This window comes from Rhinichthys klamathensis, unplaced genomic scaffold, assembly GCF_029890125.1.
Source record: "Rhinichthys klamathensis goyatoka isolate OS25496 unplaced genomic scaffold, OSU_Roscu_1.1 h1tg000398l_1, whole genome shotgun sequence".
Lineage (NCBI taxonomy): Eukaryota > Metazoa > Chordata > Actinopteri > Cypriniformes > Leuciscidae > Rhinichthys > Rhinichthys klamathensis.
In genome coordinates, this window is record NW_026606900.1 from 440,566 (window position 1) to 460,365 (window position 19,800).

Here is a 19,800-nt window from a genome sequence, read left to right on the forward strand (position 1 = left end):
GCAAAACCATACAAAACAACAATGGCAGCCCCTACGGATGCAGTGTTTCTGCAGGCGGTACACAGTGAGAATACACTTTAGGACAATATAACGTTGCAGTCAAATTAATAATAATATAATAATAATGATAATAATAAACACACGATAATGTATTACAATGTTATGTGTCTGAAACAATAAGTATGTATATACACACACGATTATGTAATACAATGTCATGTGTCTGAAAAAATAAGTATGTATATTGCGCTCAGGTAGTTTGGCGTGACTGGCCTGGAACGCTACAAAGTCGTGAGTCGTGGTTTGAAGTCGTGATTTACGTGCTCAAAAACCTGCCTGGAACGCAGCATAATTCTAAGGCCTTTCCGGGTTGGCCTAGAAAACGCATGAGAAAACGTATCGACCGAACAGCGTTTCCACGCTGCGCCTATCCGAGAGTTTTATAAATCTGCAGCAGCGAGAGGAAACAGGAGCGGAAGTGAAAGACAGGATAACGGCGCTCTGTTGTTTATGTCTTTCCAGTGTGACCGGTGGCCAGAGATCAGATTCAGGGTAATCAAATTCGATGAATATGCCTTTTATTTAAAACCTTAGATTATTTCCAATATATGAACATAACCAAATATCAGATGACACATTTATTCCCTTTCCCCAATGAAACGAGAACAGTAACATCACATTTTCTGTTGAGTTTATTAGTTCGCAATAGAGTATGCATCAGCTAATACCTTAGATTCAAGGTAAATAAACAACACACTTTAAGTCACGTTATTAACATGTCTGATATCGGTGTGATCTGATCAAATGGTTCTTTTGTGGAGTGGAAGAACAGATGTATTCAGATTCAGAGTCGTGCCAACCGAGGATTAAACTTCAGAGTTTCAGCACCAGGAGTTCTTCAGAGAGGTGTGTGTGTGTGTGTGTGTGTGTGTGATTGCACTTTGTTTCTCGGTGTGTTGTGTGTGCATCAGAGGTTGTATGCGAGGCATAAATGGTTCCTATAGTAATAGTTTGTAAGGCTGGTTCATAAGTATTTGCACACCCATACATGCCTTACCTAAAGATACATCAATGTCATTGAATTAGATTCAATGAAATTCTGTTATGTTATGTTATTCTGTCTATTATGGATTTGCAGTCATAACACCAACTGATCTAAACTTTGAATTTTATATGCAATTTTTTATTTCATTTTTTACTTGCTTATTCTGTTTAATTTCTTTTTTCATGGTTAATAATAATTGTATTTTCTTGTATCTACTCTCATTACATGTGTATGCCTTCTGTAAAACATTTAGTTAACAATGTTATAAATAAAGCTTTACGTACTGTTACTATAGTTATTTTTTATAGATATTGTAGTAACACTTTACTGTAATGTTCCTTTTGTTAACATTAGTTAACATGAACTTACAATAGAAAATACTTCTAACGCATTTATTAATCTTAGTTAAAGTTTCATTTTCAACATTTACTAATACGTCAGACTAAGTAAAATCAAAACTTATATCTGTTAATATTATCTTATGCAGCTGAGCTAACAATGAACAGTACTTTTATTTACTAAGTAACATTGACAAATAAATACTGTAACAGATGTACTGCTCACTGTTAGTTTATGTTTCTTAATGCATTATCATAAACTAGTGGGACCTTATTGTAAAGTGTTGCATATATTGTTTATGAATAATAAGCTATGCATCTACAGGTGGCACTGTTTATGTTTGATATGCTTTGCTTTATTATTTGTATGTATTCCAGATGGATGAGGTATTGGAGAAGTTTCTTGAAGATCAGAAGACGAAGATAGCAGAAGAGAAGGCCTGTCTGGAACAGGAGCCCCCTTACATGGAGATGAGGGTGAGAGTTGGTGATGGGGATAATGAAAGCATGTTTGATTGGTCGTCATTGTAATGTTGTTTCATTTGTTTGATGTATCAGAGGCGGACAGGCCGTGTTCTCCAGAAAGAGAACATCCCTCCATGCACAAGTCAGCAAGGTACAGCTCTGTTAATAAGGTTATAATTTAATTTCTGTTATATACATAGCTGGTTTTAAAGGTGTGTATGTGTAATTTCAACGTGTAGATGGATTGAGTCTGCCGCTCGGAGATGAATATGAGAGAAAGAAACACAAACTGCAAGAAGAGCTCAGGAAAGATTACAGGAAATACATGGAAGAGGTGAGACACACTTACAGTATACATGCATGCACACTTGCGCCCTGTCCCAAATGTCTTCAATGAGGCCCATTAAAGGTACAATATGTAAGAATTTTGTAATAAAATATCCAAAAATCACTTGCACAGTGTGATATATTTCCTGCAGTTGTGTACTTACAATATCCCAAAAGTCTCCAAAGATTTTTTATTTCAGAGAAATTCCAATTTTAAATAAGTGGCCGTCCCGGAAAAAAATGTCGCCTGTCAATCACGCAATATCCGCGCTATCCTCGGTTTCTGTTCATACTGCCATAGTCATGACGTAACCATGGCGACAGACGTGGACAACTGCGTAGTGCGTAACGTTTAGCGTTTAACGTTTAACATAGACCATGGCAAGCAGACTTTGGGACAAACAAGGAGAACTAAAATGAGGATCAATATCAGCGTGGCGTTTTTGAGATGCCGAGAGCTCCACGTCCGCGACTAACTTGGACTTGACAGAGCTTCACGAGTCACGACTTGACAGCTTTATTAGACAGGTGAGCAAATGTACATAAAACAAATCAATGTTATATAACGTTAGCTCAACATGATGAAATGTTAGAATATGGTCAGTATGTTATTCTAATGTTGATCTAGCTCACTGCTAGTTTCGTAAAGCAAACGAACTAACACGTAGTATAACGTTATAACTTTCAACACACATTTAAATGCCATTTAGTGTAACGTTAGACCAAGTGAAGCAGCGCTGCGTTACCTCACAAGTTTAATTCGTCTAATAAACTGACCTGTGTGAGTAATCCAGCACTTGCGGGTAGTTCGGTAGAATTAAATGTCCTTATTCCTTTATATCCGCGGGACTCGCGTGTGATATCTGTCTCTTTAGCAATCGCGACCGGCTTTATAACACTCACTGTAATGTTAAAAACATGAATGTTTGCACTCATCCATAAACATTATTAGATCCATCAGCTTGACAGCAAGTCCCATTATTCAGCTCATCACTGCGTCATCAACCAAGCCTTTGTTATTGTTGGAAACTGCCCCCTCTTGTGGCGTAAAAATCTTACATATTGTGCCTTTAAGATCTTAAAATATCAATATTCAAAGACAGTGGGTCTTATTCAGTAGTAATTGCATGGATAATTTCATATTTGTACACACAGGAGAACTTCTCTTGAAACGTGTTTAAGCACATGAATTTATTCTGAACCTCGTTCTAATATTAATAGATTTGGAGTATTCTAAATGAGCAGCTGCATGTTTGAGGTAAGTCAGTTGTATAACACATGTCCAAACCATTTCCATATAAGGGCTTTCTGCACTTTCCTTTCAAGCCTTTCGTCACTCTCAGCAAACAAATGACGCTCTCTAAATATTCCCTGTCTGAGAGCACACGCAGAAAGATCCTCAAGCAATGCCAAGTGTGCCTCAAAATCAGTTCATACACATTGAACACCTTTTATACAGGCCCAGATTATAGATGTCTCATTAGTTAGCAGTACATATGTTATTGGTGAATCATGATTTGTTTGTGAAAACGCTTGCACATACATTTGTGTGTATGCACACTTAGTGAATGAGACCCAATCTTCATTTCTCACTGTCTTTGTGTCTCTTGCAGAAAGATCACTGGGATGCTGGTGACATTCACACAGTTCCAGAGAGAAGAAGAATACCCAAGGTACAGTACTGGATCGTTGTGTTCTGTTTCTTGCGTTTTGTATTTCCACAGTATGAAAGTAAGATCTTACTGATTTATGAACGAACCGCTCATTTTAAAATCTTCCCAGTCTTCTGACATTTGTTAGGACATCCGCTTCGAACATGACATTGCTCATGATAACTTTCATTAACTCTACAAGAAGTAAATCCACTTCACCAACTAATTACTCTTCATACAATATACAGAGCTATCGCAAAAACGGAAGTTCAATTACTGATGCAAGTAGAAGATCTCTCTCACTCACCAAAAGCTTGCTCGCTTTTTCAGACGGTCCGTGTGCGGAATGTGGCCACTCTTACAGAGGTGTGTGGTCTGGGATGGGGTGTGTGTAGCTCTGAGGAAGACTGCAGTGATGAAGAACTCATACTTTTACAAGGGAGACGACATCAGAAAGAGAGAGACACCAGGACAGCAAACAGGTGAGGACAGAGAGAGAGGGAGAGATTTTTTTTAATTGGTGACTCATTTCGTGTTCTCTATGGACTGTTTTTTTTGTATGTTATTTATTTTTATTTTATATATTAATGGTATTTTCTTTATCTCTGTCTTTCTCATAAGAAGAGAAGAATTGTACACTGAGACAGGGCATCACACGAGCAAACTACAGCATAGAAACAGGTAAAAGACACGTACACGGATTCAATTTCTTCTTTTACAGTATTGGCAAGTTTTTATTTATTAGTATTTTGAATGGCAGAATGGATCCACATTTATAGCTCTTTCACTGTTGTAGAATGTCGGCATCCGTTGCGACCCAAGCCAATGAAAGATCTGTATCTGGGGCCAGTCAGGACACAGTTTACACCACTGGAATCCTAATAGGTAATTCAGTTCAGTATTGCGATTCTGATTGGTTAGAGGTCCTTGTTACTGTTTTGATTGGCTCAAAAATTGGAGAAGTGATACTTCATTCAATGGAGAATGATTCTGACTTGATTATAAAGGGATAGTTCGCCTCAAAAATGAATACTTAATCATCCTCACGTCGTTCCCAAAACTGTTTGGTTTTTAATGTTCTCCAAATATCTTCTTTTGTGTTCCGCAGAAGATAGAAAGTCATACAGGTTTGGAACGACATGAATGTGAGTAAATGATGACAGAAATGTTATTTTTGAGTGAACTATCCCTTTATCTGACATTAACTGATGCTCAGGCTTCTGACATGGCTGAATTTGATTGACAGGTGCAACAGATCTGGAGGCCGTCCTGAAGAGGAGAAAGGAGCATTATAGACGTGAACTACAAGAACAAATTGCAGAGAAACAGAGTCACAGGAGGTGTGTGTTCATGCAAAATTGTCTTACCGGTGTATTTGGTTGACGTCATTACCTCGAAAGAAATAATGTTCAATGGATAATTCGCCCGAAAATTACAGTTCTGACATCGTTTACTCAGCCTCATGACGTTACAAACCTGACTAATTCCTTCATGGATCATAAAAGAGATGGTAGGCTGAATGTTTATGCAGCTTTCACAAACAACCTGTAATTCAACTGTTTTTAGGGAAAAAGAACTGGACCTGAGAGTTGTGAGAGTAACAGATGCTGAGAAAAAGGTAACAAGGTGTGTGTTTGTGAATGTGCACATTTTGGTGATGTTCTTGTTGATTTTCTGGTCTGTTCCTTTAAAGCAGCTCTTTGTGAGTGAGGCATCCACATACAGAAAGCAACCTAGGGATGACATCTTCCGTCTGGACACTGCCGATCCTCCTGAGGGTCTTCTGCAATACAGGACAGACCCTCTGTCTCCATGCAGGTATGCATTAATACACACAAGTGCACACACACAAACACACATATTCACACATGCTGTGCTTTAAACTCACAAACATTTTCCTTTCTACAGGATGCCTTTTATCCCCACTCACGTCCCATTCCTTGCAGATGCCTATAAGACTCCAAATAATGATTCTGAGAGTTTGCTGAGCCCCAGCAGAGCCTGTAAGACACACTTATGACCCAACAGACTACATTAAATATAAGTTTACTTGCAATGAAGATGAACATGGTTTTGTGCAGTAAATTATTGGCTGATCAACACTAATGCATTTCAGTGTACATTTTTTAAAACATTTTTCTTTACTTTGGTGCTGTAAACAATGTTGGCACTGTGTTGTGTATTCTGGATCCTGCAGCAAAACCAGTTGAATACATTCAGCATGAAAACCAGTTTTTAAATGCGCTCAGCATATGATTCCCACTGCTACATCGTGAGTGTGTGTGTGTTTCCACAGATGGCCCAATAGCGGGAGTTTCTTTTCCAACATCATCAGGAGAGCCACACCCACTCAGTCCTCACAACGAGCACAGCAGAAGCACTCACAGACAGTAAGAGTGCAGCCGACACAGACACTCTCACGAATACAATTTTCCAGACACATTTCTGATTGTAATTCGTGGTTGTTTAGAAGCAGGCATTAACACCAGGTAAAGTTGTCCAGCATCAGTCTGAGTGTTGGATCTAATAAAATAATTTCTTCCATTTATCATGATTCATGTACTATAATGCCACGTTCGCGTCCACGTTGAAATGTCCTACTTCCGACATCAGTGAGTTCCAGTTAGTCAAACGTCATGCTCACATGTTGACCACATGATGTCACCATGACACAACGAGAGCATTTCATGTTTTTGTGTCAGTTATATGGCAAAAAAAGAAAATGCTGCCGTTCGCTTTGACAGCTGACGAAAAAGCAATAATTAAAGTATCATTGTATAAGCATAATGTCTAATGTTAAAGTCTAATGTCTACATTTGACGTAAGGTAGCTCCACACTATGCTCGTTGGAAGCAGGACTTGCCGCATTCTTGGGAGTGACGTGAAATGAGGTTGGGGTTGATTAATCTGACCCAAGTTCACAGGTCGGATGTCCGACTTTGTGCGGCATTTCAGGCATTATTTACAAGTAGGTGGTGGGAAAAATCTCAATTCCGAGTTGTCTGGAACGCAGCATTAGACACAAACAATATCCAGTTTCTCCAGAGTCACTTTGTGATGTATTAATTAAAGAGCTGACAATTACATTTCTAGCTGACAACAATGACAGCAAACCAATGGCAACAACTCTTCTACTTTCTTTATGAAGATCTTGTGTTAGAACCAGCTGATACAAACAAATTAGGTAAGTTAGTTGTGTACATCAAAACATCCCAACTTAAAAGGGTTGTTCACCCCAAAAATGTTTTCTTCTGTGGAAGATAAAAAATATATTTTGAGAAATGTTTTTTCTAATTGACCTGACAATAAAAGTCATTGGACACAAAAACTGTTTGGTTACCAACATTCTTAAAAATATCTTCTTTTGTGTTTCACAGCAGAAAGAAAATAGTTTGGAATTACATCAGAATGAGTCAATTATGACATCATTTCTATTTTTGGGTGAACTATCAGGAAGAGGTCATTAGTGCCACCATTATCTCAAAAACTTGTAACCTTAATTGAAAATCATTTACCACCAATTCAGACCAAACTCTCAGCCTAATTACCAAAAACGTGTTCTTTCTATGGTACTTTCTTCAGCATTTTTTTTCTCACCATCAAAGATACACTTTTGAACCATATGCCTGTATGCAGACAGCTAATACACATTTTAATTTGAGGAGTATTTGCACTTTATTTGTGTGTTTCAGGATGTTTCTGGGTGAGAATGAAGGTGTGGGTTCAGGTCTTTCAGTGTTTCCTGGACATCAAGCGCAGAAGAACAGACTCAGCTATAAAGAGGAGCTCAGACAGCAGGTGTGTGTCCTTATTGCATATTAAACAGCATGTCTTTACGACATGGTTTGTCTTTGTTACAGGGATATTTCACCCAAAATGGAAAATCCTGTCTTCATTTACTCAACCTCAAGTTGTTCCAAAACTGTATGAACACAAAAGAAGATATTTTGAAGAATGTCAGTAACCAAACAGTCGATGGGCCCTATTGACTTCCATAGTATTTTTTTTTGCCATGCTATGGGGTCCATCAACTGTTTGGTTACACGTATTCTTCAAAATATCTTCTTTTATGTTCAGCAGAAGAAAGAAATTCAAACAGGTTTGGAACAACTTGAGGGTGAGTAAATGATGACAGAATTTTCATTTTTGGGTGAACTATCTCTTTAAATATGGTTTTGCATTTATCTGATTGGTCTAACTTTCTACTTGGAAAAGTGCAATAGAATGCTTCTTAACCCTCTGGGGACCAAGGGTTTTTTGGGGCCCTTGGGATGTTTTGACATGCACTGACATTTGTGCTTTTTTCAGTTATTTATAAACATGTTAATGGCAAAGGTGTAAATTCACTCTATATAGCACAAACGGGGCTACCATAATCTGTGAACAACATGTATGTACATGTTTGTATTTTTGAGAGAATATTATTTATGCATGGTTATTGAAAAACTTAAAAATAAAAGTTTCTGAAATAAGGCCACAAAACACATATTGATTATTTCTTCACAAGACTTTTGAAAATTGTATCACATAGTCTAGAATATTTGCTCCAAAACTATGTGAGAATCATCCTGACTACTCATTCAGATAAGTCAATAAAGTCTTTTATAATGTGTATGACGTGTTTTGTTTGAGAAAGCTTTATGCAAGGAGGCGTGATCGCTCATTAATATGTATGGCATTTCACACCTGAGAAAGACAAAGACCCTCCCATAATGGCCCTATTAGGTGCTATCAGGCCATATCATTAGAGGAGCCTTGCACAAAGAATGAGGAGATTTTAACCCTCTGGGGTCCAAGGTGTTTTTTGGGTCCTTGAGATGTTTTGACATACTCTGACATTTGTGCTTTTTTCAGTTGCTTATAAACATATTACTGGCAAAGGTGTAATTACACTCTATTTAGCACACACAGGGCTACCATAATGTGTTATCAACATGTATGTACATTTTTGTATTTTTGAGAGAATATTGTTTATGCGTGGTTATTGAAAAAACTAAAACTTAAAGTTTCTGAAATAAGGCCACAAAACACATACTAAATATCTGTCCACAAGACTTTTGACTAATGGATGTCGTCGCCTAGAGTTTTTTCTTCAAAATGATCTGAAAATCATCCTGCCTTATCATTCCGTAAAACAATAGATTGGTTTAAATTTAAAAATGACACTTTTTGTTTGGAAAGGCAATATGCGCAGGGGTGTGACCTGCTGTGATTCACACCTGAGAAGACAATGGGCCCGCATAATGAGCGCATAATGGGCTGCATACTAATGACCCTTTCATTCAGGTGTGTCACTGAGCCACAAGAATGCAATGACAATATATATATATATATATATATATTATATATATATTATATATATATATATGCCTATATAATACAAAATTGGTTCACAGTTCCAATTATTTATTTATTTTTCAAATTGTGCTTTCAAATTGTATAATATCAAATGTAAAAATTTCTAGTAATTGTGCAGTTAATTATCATACTGTTTTTACAGAAAGTTTGGGAATATATCCCAAATGTGTCACTAATAAAACACAATACAAATAATTTAAAGAGGAGGCTTATATTGAGCTTTTAAGATTTACCTAAGATTTATTTATATGTAGCCTACATATATTTTTGCTATTTTAATAAAAAGGTTACAATTACAACAACAATTAAAATTTTAACTATATTTCAAATGTAATCTTTCTTTGTATTATATACTAAAGTATACATTTTATCATACATATTTCACAGTTGCGGATTAATTAGTTTGAATATAGCTTACAATCGAACAAACACTATAATAACATCTTAGCAAACAAGCTTATTTGATGTGGCAGTATTTTACAGTAAAAACGACATCTTGTCTTTCATATGTAACACATCGTTTTTATGATTAGGACATATAAATGTTAATTTGCAGTTTAATACGTTGCTTATACAAAAATATTTTATTTCAACATATTTCAGTCGATTTTTACTCATCTCAGTATTGGAATATAGTTAGGTAAAAGCTGTTCATTCATTCACACACAAAAACGCGATTCAAACAGTCTTTTTGTTTACAGACACTATTCCATATCGCGATTAGCACAAAGCACTTGAAAATAAAGAATGTACCTATTTCCTCGGCTGGATCCGTTGCTCCTCCAAATGAAACTACCTGTAGCCTACTTCTGAGGTAATTTTTTCCAGGATTATTATTAAGATAGAACTATTATTCCTCACAGCGTCGTAAATCTGAGTCTCTTTCGTGGGTTATCCAGCTGATGTGGGCGTGGATCGCATTTGTGTTTGAATAGAGCGCGCGCTCTGTGGGCGTGGTCAAATTAACTTTAATGAGCTGAGACGAGAACGACTATCATCTCTCTCTTTTCGTACAGATTACATAAAATGAGAAATTTTTTTTTTTATATAAATTACTTCATTTAAAAGAAGATAATTCAGGCTTCATGCCTGTGTGCCTGTATACCGGTTTGACTGAGTATTTGCAGAGTTACAGATGATTTTTCGGACGCGTTTCAGAATGGACTTCACTGACAGAGAGAACGCAGAACGCGCATCATGTTTATTTTTCTTTATTAGGCGAAAAGCACAACACTTTGTTTTTATTATGAGGTTCCACAAAAAAAATACAAACTTAACAGGATCGAATGATGTACAACACTTATATGTAAGATCAAAATTAACAGAGTAATTTGAGTCTCTTTTGCACTGATAAGGAAAAAAGTGAGCTGGTATCGCCGGCGAGACCGCCGACCCCAGAGAGTTAAAAAAGAATGGCTTTTAGATTGTTTGGATTTATTTACAACACAACATAATCCAAAGATACACAACAAAGGACAAAAAAGCACATTAGTAAACACACTGATCTAAATACAGAGGCTTACACAGTCACACAGCATTGTCCCATTCCTGAAACATAGTACATACCTGTCATTTCCAAGGTGTTTGATTTTTCATTACAGTCTCCTGTGAATGTTGAAGTCAGCAGGACTGATATCAAGAGAAACTATATGGCTGCACGACTTTGGGCATTCATTGTAGATTTTTCTGGTTAAAATAGCTTTTTAATTATAGGCTATATATATATATATATATACACACACACACTGCTTAGAATTAGAAGAGAACACACCCATGCTAAAGTTGACTAAAAAGAGGAATAAAAAAATCTTAATGCCTTAATTAAAAAATTAGGAAAACTCTAACCTTTAGGGACGTGAATAATGTCCCTGAATTCTTTGTGAATGAATAATGTATCGCAAATGATTAAATGTTCTTCTTTAAAATACAGGGTGCATACGTCTGGACACTTCTATCCCCAGAAACTCCTAACAAAAGCTGATGTCTTTATTTTGAAGCTTATTTGATGCTTATTTGATTTGAAAAACTTTATCCAAAACTAGTCAACGAAATTTTGTCTTTTATTTCGTCTGTAACAGTGCGTATCTGTGCGTTCATTCATTAATTTACACACACACACAGAGAGAAACATGATTCACAGTATGCTATTTTTCCGTTTACAGACACTAACGTTATTCTATATCGCGATTAGAACAAAGCACAGCCATAAAACACTTACAGTTCTCAGCTGAATCTGTTGCTCCTCCTCGAAGTGAAAATAAACCAGCACTTCTGTATTAAATGTCCCAGGATTATTCCTCATAGCCGCGCAAGACGAATCTTAATCTGACTAAAAAATATAGTGCGTTTACAGCATTTGCCTGGGGGCGTTTATCTATTTTGCAAATGGCCTCAACACATTATCTTATGAATAGCGCGCTCTGCGAGTGGGTGTGAACAAATTAACGATAATGAGCTGAGACAGGAGAAACTGTACTTCTCTTTAGTTTCAGACAGATTACATTGCAGGAGAATATTTGTTTTAAATGTGAATTGTTTTATTTAAAAGTAGAAATTTAAAGCGTTCTTTAGACGTATGTTTCATGTTTGTGTGATAAGTATTAGCGGAGTTTCCGTTCATTTTCCAGACATGTTTCAGAAAGATTTTTGCGGAGACAGAGTGAGCTGAAAGCGCACCCTGTTTATTTTATTTATTTTAAAAAAAAACACAAGGTTTTGATGTTAATGTGAGTGTACACAAAAAAAGAAGACCCTCTATAGTTTATAATCATGTATTGATTTTATTTATATGACCATAAATGACGGAGTATTTTAAGTCTATGTTGCTGCTATGTGAAAAAAAACCAGCAAAACGCGCGGGCGCGTTCTTGGTCCCCAGAGGGTTAATGAAGACTTCCAGCTTATAAGTTTGTTTATTTGTGTGTGTGTGCCCCGTGGGCAGATAGAGGAGCGGGCCGCACAGAGGAGGGTGGACCGAGAGGAGAAGAGAAGACTGGATGCAGAACTTGATGCTGATATGAGAGCATATGAACCCTGGGGAAGGGGCGGAGCTGGTGCACCACTCAAAGACAGCACTGGAAATCTAATCAGTATGACTTATTTACTATGACTTAGATCTCCAACATAATTAGTAATGGAACTTTTGGCTATAGAAATGATGTGTTTGTGTGTGTGTGTAGCTGATCTAAAGCAGATGCACCTTTTGAATGCAGCAGCGGCACAAATACCGGAGAGGCCAGGTAACATGCTAGCACACGTTTTAATTCAAATACAAACATGTATGATGGGTTTTTAGCGAATGTTTACATTCTCAACTAAGTTGTATGTGTTTGTATCTGAAGGTTTTGTTGAGACACACACTCCACAGTTTGCAAGAGGAAATGTGTTCAATCAGATGCTGTCACCCCAGCAACTACAGGAGCAAGACCAGTACAAAGCATATCTGAAACATCAGGTACACACATGCACTGCTGTTCAAAGGTTTGGGGTCGCTAGGATTTTTTAAAGAAGAAATTAATACTTTCATCCAGCCAGGACACGAAATTGATTTGACATTTTACCAAAAATTATTTTTCACATAAATGCTTTTCTTTGGAAGTTTCTATTCATCAATGAATCGAATTCATTGATTTCCACAACAATATTAAGCAGCACAAATGTTTTCAATATTGATCATATTAAGAATTGAGCACCAAATCAGCGTATTAGAATGATTTCTGTAGGATCATGTGACTCTTGAGGACTGAAGTAAAGAAGCAATTCAGCTTTGCATCACAGGAATAAACTACTTTTGAAATTACTTACTAAATTATTTTAAAATACATTAAAATAGAAAAGTTCTTTTTTTAATTGTAATGATATTTCACAATATTTTTTCAGTTTTGATCAAGTAAATGCAGCCTTGTTGGTCCGTGTATCTTTTGGTCATTTGATTTCCTGTTTGGAATGGAATAACGAGAAATGAAATCCAGCTCGTTTATTCGTTTTTTTGTTTAGTTTAAAAAACGAAAAATTAGATTTTGGCTCGATTTTTCATTTTTCGTTTGTGGTTTACAAAACGGTTTATGGGTTCGATATTTCATTTGCACACGTGGGCGGCGCTGAAACGCCCCTTTCATCTGATTGGTCAAACCGCTCCGCCTTCAGTACAAGCTTTTCTTTCTGTCGGGCAGAATAAGAGTATTAATAAATGCACTTTAATAAAACAATGTCTGAAACCACCACTCACTGTTAACTACGCAGTTTGACCAATCAGATGAAAGGGGCGTTTCAGCGCCGCCCACGTGTGCAAATGAAATATCGAACCCATAAACCGATTTGTAAACCACAAACGAAAAATGAAAAATCGAGCCAAAATCTAATTTTTCGTTTTTTAAACTAAACAAAAAAACGAATAAACGAGCTGGATTTCATTTCTCGTTATTCCATTCCAAACAGGAAATCAAATGACCAAAAGATACACGGACCCTTGTTGAACATAAGAGACTTGTTTCAAAAACAAAATAAATCTTACCAACCCCAAATTTTGAATGGTAGTTTATATACATACAGACTCTTCACACTCATATTCATTCAATTCTAAAGTGTAATATTCAGGATTAAATTAGATATTGAATCACAGATTTTCAATGTTATTCAATTTTACAACTTTTGGACCCCACTGTACCTGTAAATAAACACCATAAACATAATGATCTTTGTATGTTTTTTTTTCCTTAGATGGAAGAGAAGCGAAGGATGCAAGCGGAGGAGAGAGAGCGAATGAGGGCAGAGGAGGAGAGGGAGGACAGACGACTGACAGAACAGAGAGAGAAAATCAGGAGAGAGTATGAAGAGGAGCAGGAGAGCAGGAAACGCAGAGAGATGGAGGTCAGACAGACGGACGCATGCACTCCTGCCTGTCATATTTTTAGGGATGAATCAGTCCCATATCAGCTAAGAGTCAATTTCAGTATTAGTCAATATTGGATATTAAATAGTGCATGCTAATTTTTTTATGTTTAGATTACCTTTTGTAATGCTCACTTAAATTTGATGTTTAAAATAACACTAATAATTTAATAACACAGTTAAATATACAGCAATTCTCAAAATGAATGTCCATCTTCATGTTCATTGTGTGTATTATAATGTTGTGATGCTTAAATTTGATGTAAAAATGATTGATTTTAGTTTTTAGTGTTTAATTTGAATAAATTTAGATTAAATTATAAAACTTGATTTAATATAGTTTATTATAGAATTTTAATATATATTTCATGACAAAAATATAAAAAAGTTTCAATTTATTCATGAAAAGTATTTTACGGATGCGTAAAATACTACTTTTCAATGGACCTTAAACACTGAAATTTTTTTGGTGCGTGGATTCCTCTGTTGGTTTTTCGATATATATTTCATAACATGAAAATGATTATCAACAGAATTTTAATATCAGTGGCCTAATGCAATTATTTTAAAATGTCCTAGTCGTGGTCTAATCTAAACAATTGATTAAATATTAATGATTTAACAGAGATGTGTTCACTTTAAATCACATTTTGCCATCCAAATGAAGTAAATTTAAGTGCTTAAAGAAATGGCATCAAATGTTGTTGTGTCTCATTTTCCAGTGCATAAGCACTCCTAATGATCTTACACCGTCTCAGTGACCAGCACCGCTGACTTTAAGCAAAATTATGATATTTTTGGTAGCAAAAACTGAAGAATGAAGAACTTGCTCGTCTGGCAGAGGAGAGACGGAGGGATGCAGAGAAAAAGAAAAAAGAAGAAGAAATAGAGAGAGCAGCTTTCCGAAAACAGGAACAACAAAACAGACAAATACGGCTGCAACAGGTGTGTGGTTCTCTCTGAGTTTGGATGTGAATTTACTGCAATGAGCTATATTTCACATAAGCTGTATATGTGTATTTTAGCATAGATACAAATTTCTAGATGGCACAGGCTGATGGTTCCTTGACTCAATCTGCTGCAATCACATCATTCTCTATAGCAATTGGTTCCTGCTGTATCTGTAGCCAATGAGCTCGTTGCTCAACCTTAAAATACTTCAAATAGCAGTTGCAGCACACTTTCAGAAACAAACATAATTTGCTGTCCATAGAAGTAGTGATTGTGTGCGACTGTTTTGTCATCATTAACTCTGTTTTTTTTTTTAGGTTCAACGTGCGCCATCCCCTCCTATCCCTACCTTACAGAATAAACACTGCAACCCTTCAAACGCTACAGTAACAAACACTTCATTAAACTCAGACATTTACTTGAACAAACAAGCATTGCAAAAACTCATGTTTACTTCTCACTCACTTCTTTCTGTATATTCTTCAGGATTTCTCTCCGTTTCGGGCTCCTACATCTCCAGAACACAGAAACCATCAGAGAACAGAGAGTAATATCATGATGAGAATGTTCTATTGACTTTTATTGTTTTTATTTTAAGCTAAAAATATTTGCTATACCCTAACCCTAAACCTGACCCTTACAGAAATCATATGTAAATTTTAGATTTGAATTAAAAAATGATTTAGTCCATCGTCAAGCCATTATGAATTATGTGAATCAAGTCCCACTCCCTAAAGTGTAGGTGATTGTAGGTATTGAAATGAGTTTATAGACTAAGTTAAGTACATTTCATTTTTGTTGTGGTTATGAACCTTTTAATTTATTTGTTGGGTCTGCTTATAAATTAGCTAATACCATCCTTACAAGTCCGTATTTGAGGGTTTACTGTATTTGTTTGTGTTCTCTTCAGAAGACAGAAATGAGGTTGTTAATGAGCTGAGTGTGTTAAGAAGACGTCTACGCAGTGAACAACAGCGTCTGGAGGAGCAGCTCTTGCAGACAGAGTGGGATCCTCTCCCCTCCCCCTTCACTGACAGGTACAGTGTGTTGTTATAAGTGTTTAATAATGTTTGTTTAATATTTAAGTCTGACACTAAAGGATTGTGTTAAACATTTGCCACACTTAACCTGTTCGTCAACCTACTGTGAATGAATACAGCAGCAGATCACTACAGTGGTACTGTGTCAGAGGCTTAAGCATCAGCCTTTCCCAGTCTTGGCTGGTTTTGACTGGTTTTACTCCTACAGTCTATGGTTCTACTAAATGAGCTGTTTTTATTTTATTTTATTTTTTATAGTTAATGAGCATCAGTAATCGTCTGTGATCTTTTAAACTAATGGTTTATAATTTTGCTGTCTGGAAGGAAAGATACTAATAGGAAGTATGATGCATAAAATACGCCCAATGAATTCTAGGTTCGCATGAGTACAGAACTGATCTAAAAGAGATACACAAATAAAATATAACTCAAATGGCAGCTTAGCTGACAGAAGTAGGTTACATGTTTTTCAGACTTGTAGTTCATGTATTCTGGTCTTAGCCAAGGTAAGGTTTTAAATCAGAATTGCTTTAAGTATCCAAAAGTATCATATTCACAAAATGTATATGACTTTAAACAATAGTTCTGGTCCTGGATGCTGATTGGTTAGTATTGCTACATGAATACAATACGACGTTCCAGCCTAGTAAATCTGTTCAATACATTGTCACTGTGCAACACTTATAAATAACACATAAATAACACAACACTTTCATAAATTATGTCTATAATATTTTTAGTATGGACTTTCTGTATTATTAGCAATATTGTGAATAACTGACTATTTTCATTATATAGCATTGTGTGTTTGTGTTTGTAGGCCCAGGGTTGATGTGTTTGACATGGCACGCATGCGTATGCCTGTTCGAGGCCCCTCCTCCCGTGGCACTGAGCCAATCAGCTCAAAGAAATCCTATGACATCATGTACAGAGGTAAGTATTGGCTGTTATACTAATATAAATCTGAGCTATGAGGATTAAAATGAATTTATTAGTGTTATAAAACACTACACATAGTGTTTGTATGTGTCTGTTGCTATTTCTTTCACAATAAAACAGGTCATATCATACTAAAGTAATTTGTAGTTGGCTACAATTAAATATTGTGACTGAAATGAGAGCTCACTTTAATATTTTGTTTTATATAAATTCATCTTTCATGCAGAAACTAACCCTTTTTTCCCATATTTCTCAGATGACTTTATGCCGCTTCCTAGAACACAGCAGTCTGTAAGTCTTCCTCTCTTATGAATGCAAAGCGTTGTTATTTCCTGTGCTTGTTATTTCCATTGTATTCTGCAGTACCAGAAGCAGCTCCAGCAGTACTTTTGATGCTGAGTTAAGACTGAATGATGTTTAACATGGCAGTTCTGTTTTTCCTGTCACACAGAGGAACAGAGCAGTTGAGGGGGGACGAGGATCTGTGCTTCTGTCAGAGAGTGAATTTATCGGTGGGATCACGTTTCTTTAATTGTTTGATAAGTATAAAAAAAAAAAACAGTTATTTTATTATATACAGTGGCCCCAAAATTGATTTAGATATTTAAGGCACACTTAAAAATGTATGCATGTTTTTGCATTATATAACAATATATCAAACCAAATGTCATTTATTTTAAAGAAAAATATGAACACACTTTTCAAACATTTCACAAGATGTTTTTAATAGTTAAATATCACCTTCTCATGCATATTCTGCTTTTTGTTTTAATACATACTGTTGATTTATTAAATAACATTAGATCAGAATGGAGTTGCTTTCCCGCTTCCTCCAGATGTTGAGAGGAAATCGAAGCCATCAGCACGAGAACGACGCAGACTAGCAAACCTTCAGGTAATTCACATCTAAACATTGTGTATAGTGACTTCAAATTCTTATAGACTAAAGTACAATTTATACTGACAAAATTGCATGCATTTGTTGATTCATTCTTACAGATGTTATGGACAATTGTCTGATACCTAAAAAGAACTCAACTACATTTCATACAATTTATGATATGCAAATGTTAAAGTCCCCCTGTAGTCAATAATTTTATCACTTAAAACTCATCTTTGATCACCAAAATTATATATTTAAACAACAAAATTCTTCATGCCTTAAAATAACCACACCCGTGCCTCATTTATTATATGGGATTCTATGAATATGCTAATTAGACCCGCCTCCAATCACTCACACCAGCTCAGAGATCCACTCATTGATGATCACACAGGTAGTTTGTGACTTCAGAAACACCAGCGATTTCAAACCGCATTTTTGAGACTGTCTTTGGTTCAGTGCAGTTTTAAAGAGAAAATACTCCACAATGGTGTTGACTTATGAATTTGCACATGGTTTGTCTTAAAGCATATTAAAAACACCACATAGACATATAAACAACATTAAAAGCTTGATTTTCACCTTTGCTTCTCACCAGCTTTGGCATTATTTCTGAACCATAATTTTTCTCAACCAACATCAACCGCATTTCATGGAAATGATACACAAAAACATTGTTCACAATTTATATTTGCCTAGGTTTGCTTTTAAAAGTAGTGTTTGTTTACAAAGAAATTTTTTTTGAGTACTGTTTTAATACTGATAGCATCCCAGGACGCACCTGATAAAGTCAGATGAGGGGCTGCTTAGTAAGCGAAAAACAGTATGTGACAAAAGAACAAGTATGTTCAAATTCACAGTACTCATAAAAGAATAAACAAAAAATACCTGGATGACCTACTACTTCTGCCGAGATTCTGAAGTGTGCTTATGATGGGCACTTTACTATCCCACAAGGCCACGGGAGAGGATTTCTGAATGGCACTGACACTGATACTGTAGGGCACAGGATAATGACAACATTGTGAATGTAGTATGTCCAGAATACATTCATACTACAGTAGTAAACATTTGAAGTGGATTCAAGTTATACATGAATTTTGAACAATACTCGTTTCTTGTCTTAGGACAACTTTGATGAACTTTTTTGATCCACTTCAAATGTTGACTACTGTATATAGTACGTACATTTTTAGTGGTCGCGAAGTAATTATTCAAAATAAACACCTACTCGAGAGTGTGCGATTTTGGACGCAGCCAATGTCAGGAACTAACATACTTGGGTTTTGATTTTGTCGCTACATAATTCCCAATCTTTTGTTTTGCATATGACTTACATACGCATGATTTACATATGATGACATCCATATAATTCTAAAATAAAGTGTATATGTGTATGTGTTTAGGCTGCAGGAAAGCAGCCGGTGCAGCAGTCTCTCAGTATGAGGAAACTCAGAGACACAAACACTCTCAGGATGAAGAGACTACAAGCCTTCGGTCATCACAACACCACAGCAGGTGTGTGTTCGTCTCAGTGAATGTTCTGTGATTCTTTAAAGATCCAGAACTTATTTTAATGATGTGTTTAGGAGGCTGCTCTGATGATGATGAGGATGATGATGAAGATGAAGCTGGTCGTCGTGATGAACGTTTTACCCTGACGTCTCCTGGCTGGCCCAGTTCCATTGATACAGCTACTACAGAGCCCTGGATTCGAGCGGAGTCGTCAGACACGCTTAGGAGGCTGATGTCTGGCTCTGAACTCTAAGACGGATGTAGGACGGACTATAACATACACGACTGCATACACTCACCGGCCACTTTATTAGGTACACCTGTCCAACTGCTCGTTAACACTTAATTTCTAAGCAGCCAATCACATGGCGGCAACTCAGTGCATTTAGGCATGTAG

The 19,800-nt window shown here is 36.3% G+C and overlaps 1 protein-coding gene across 1 annotated transcript; it reads left to right on the top strand.

The window, feature by feature from the left end:
• Positions 1-589: 589 nt before the first annotated feature.
• cspp1b (centrosome and spindle pole associated protein 1b) lies at positions 590-19,692 on the top strand. The gene is made up of 28 exons (XM_056234572.1): positions 590-668; positions 1,762-1,860; positions 1,942-1,999; positions 2,088-2,182; positions 3,789-3,848; positions 4,158-4,309; positions 4,449-4,508; positions 4,624-4,712; positions 5,074-5,167; positions 5,394-5,445; positions 5,521-5,645; positions 5,736-5,830; positions 6,124-6,217; positions 7,520-7,625; positions 12,127-12,274; positions 12,365-12,424; positions 12,527-12,639; positions 13,905-14,054; positions 14,880-15,020; positions 15,344-15,412; positions 15,513-15,573; positions 15,937-16,063; positions 16,887-16,999; positions 17,262-17,296; positions 17,457-17,517; positions 17,809-17,900; positions 19,295-19,406; positions 19,478-19,692. Exons 1-28 carry the CDS (start codon positions 609-611, stop codon positions 19,654-19,656), a joined length of 2,700 nt encoding a protein of 899 aa, XP_056090547.1. The 5' UTR covers positions 590-608; the 3' UTR covers positions 19,657-19,692.
• The last annotated feature ends 108 nt before the right edge of the window (positions 19,693-19,800 follow it).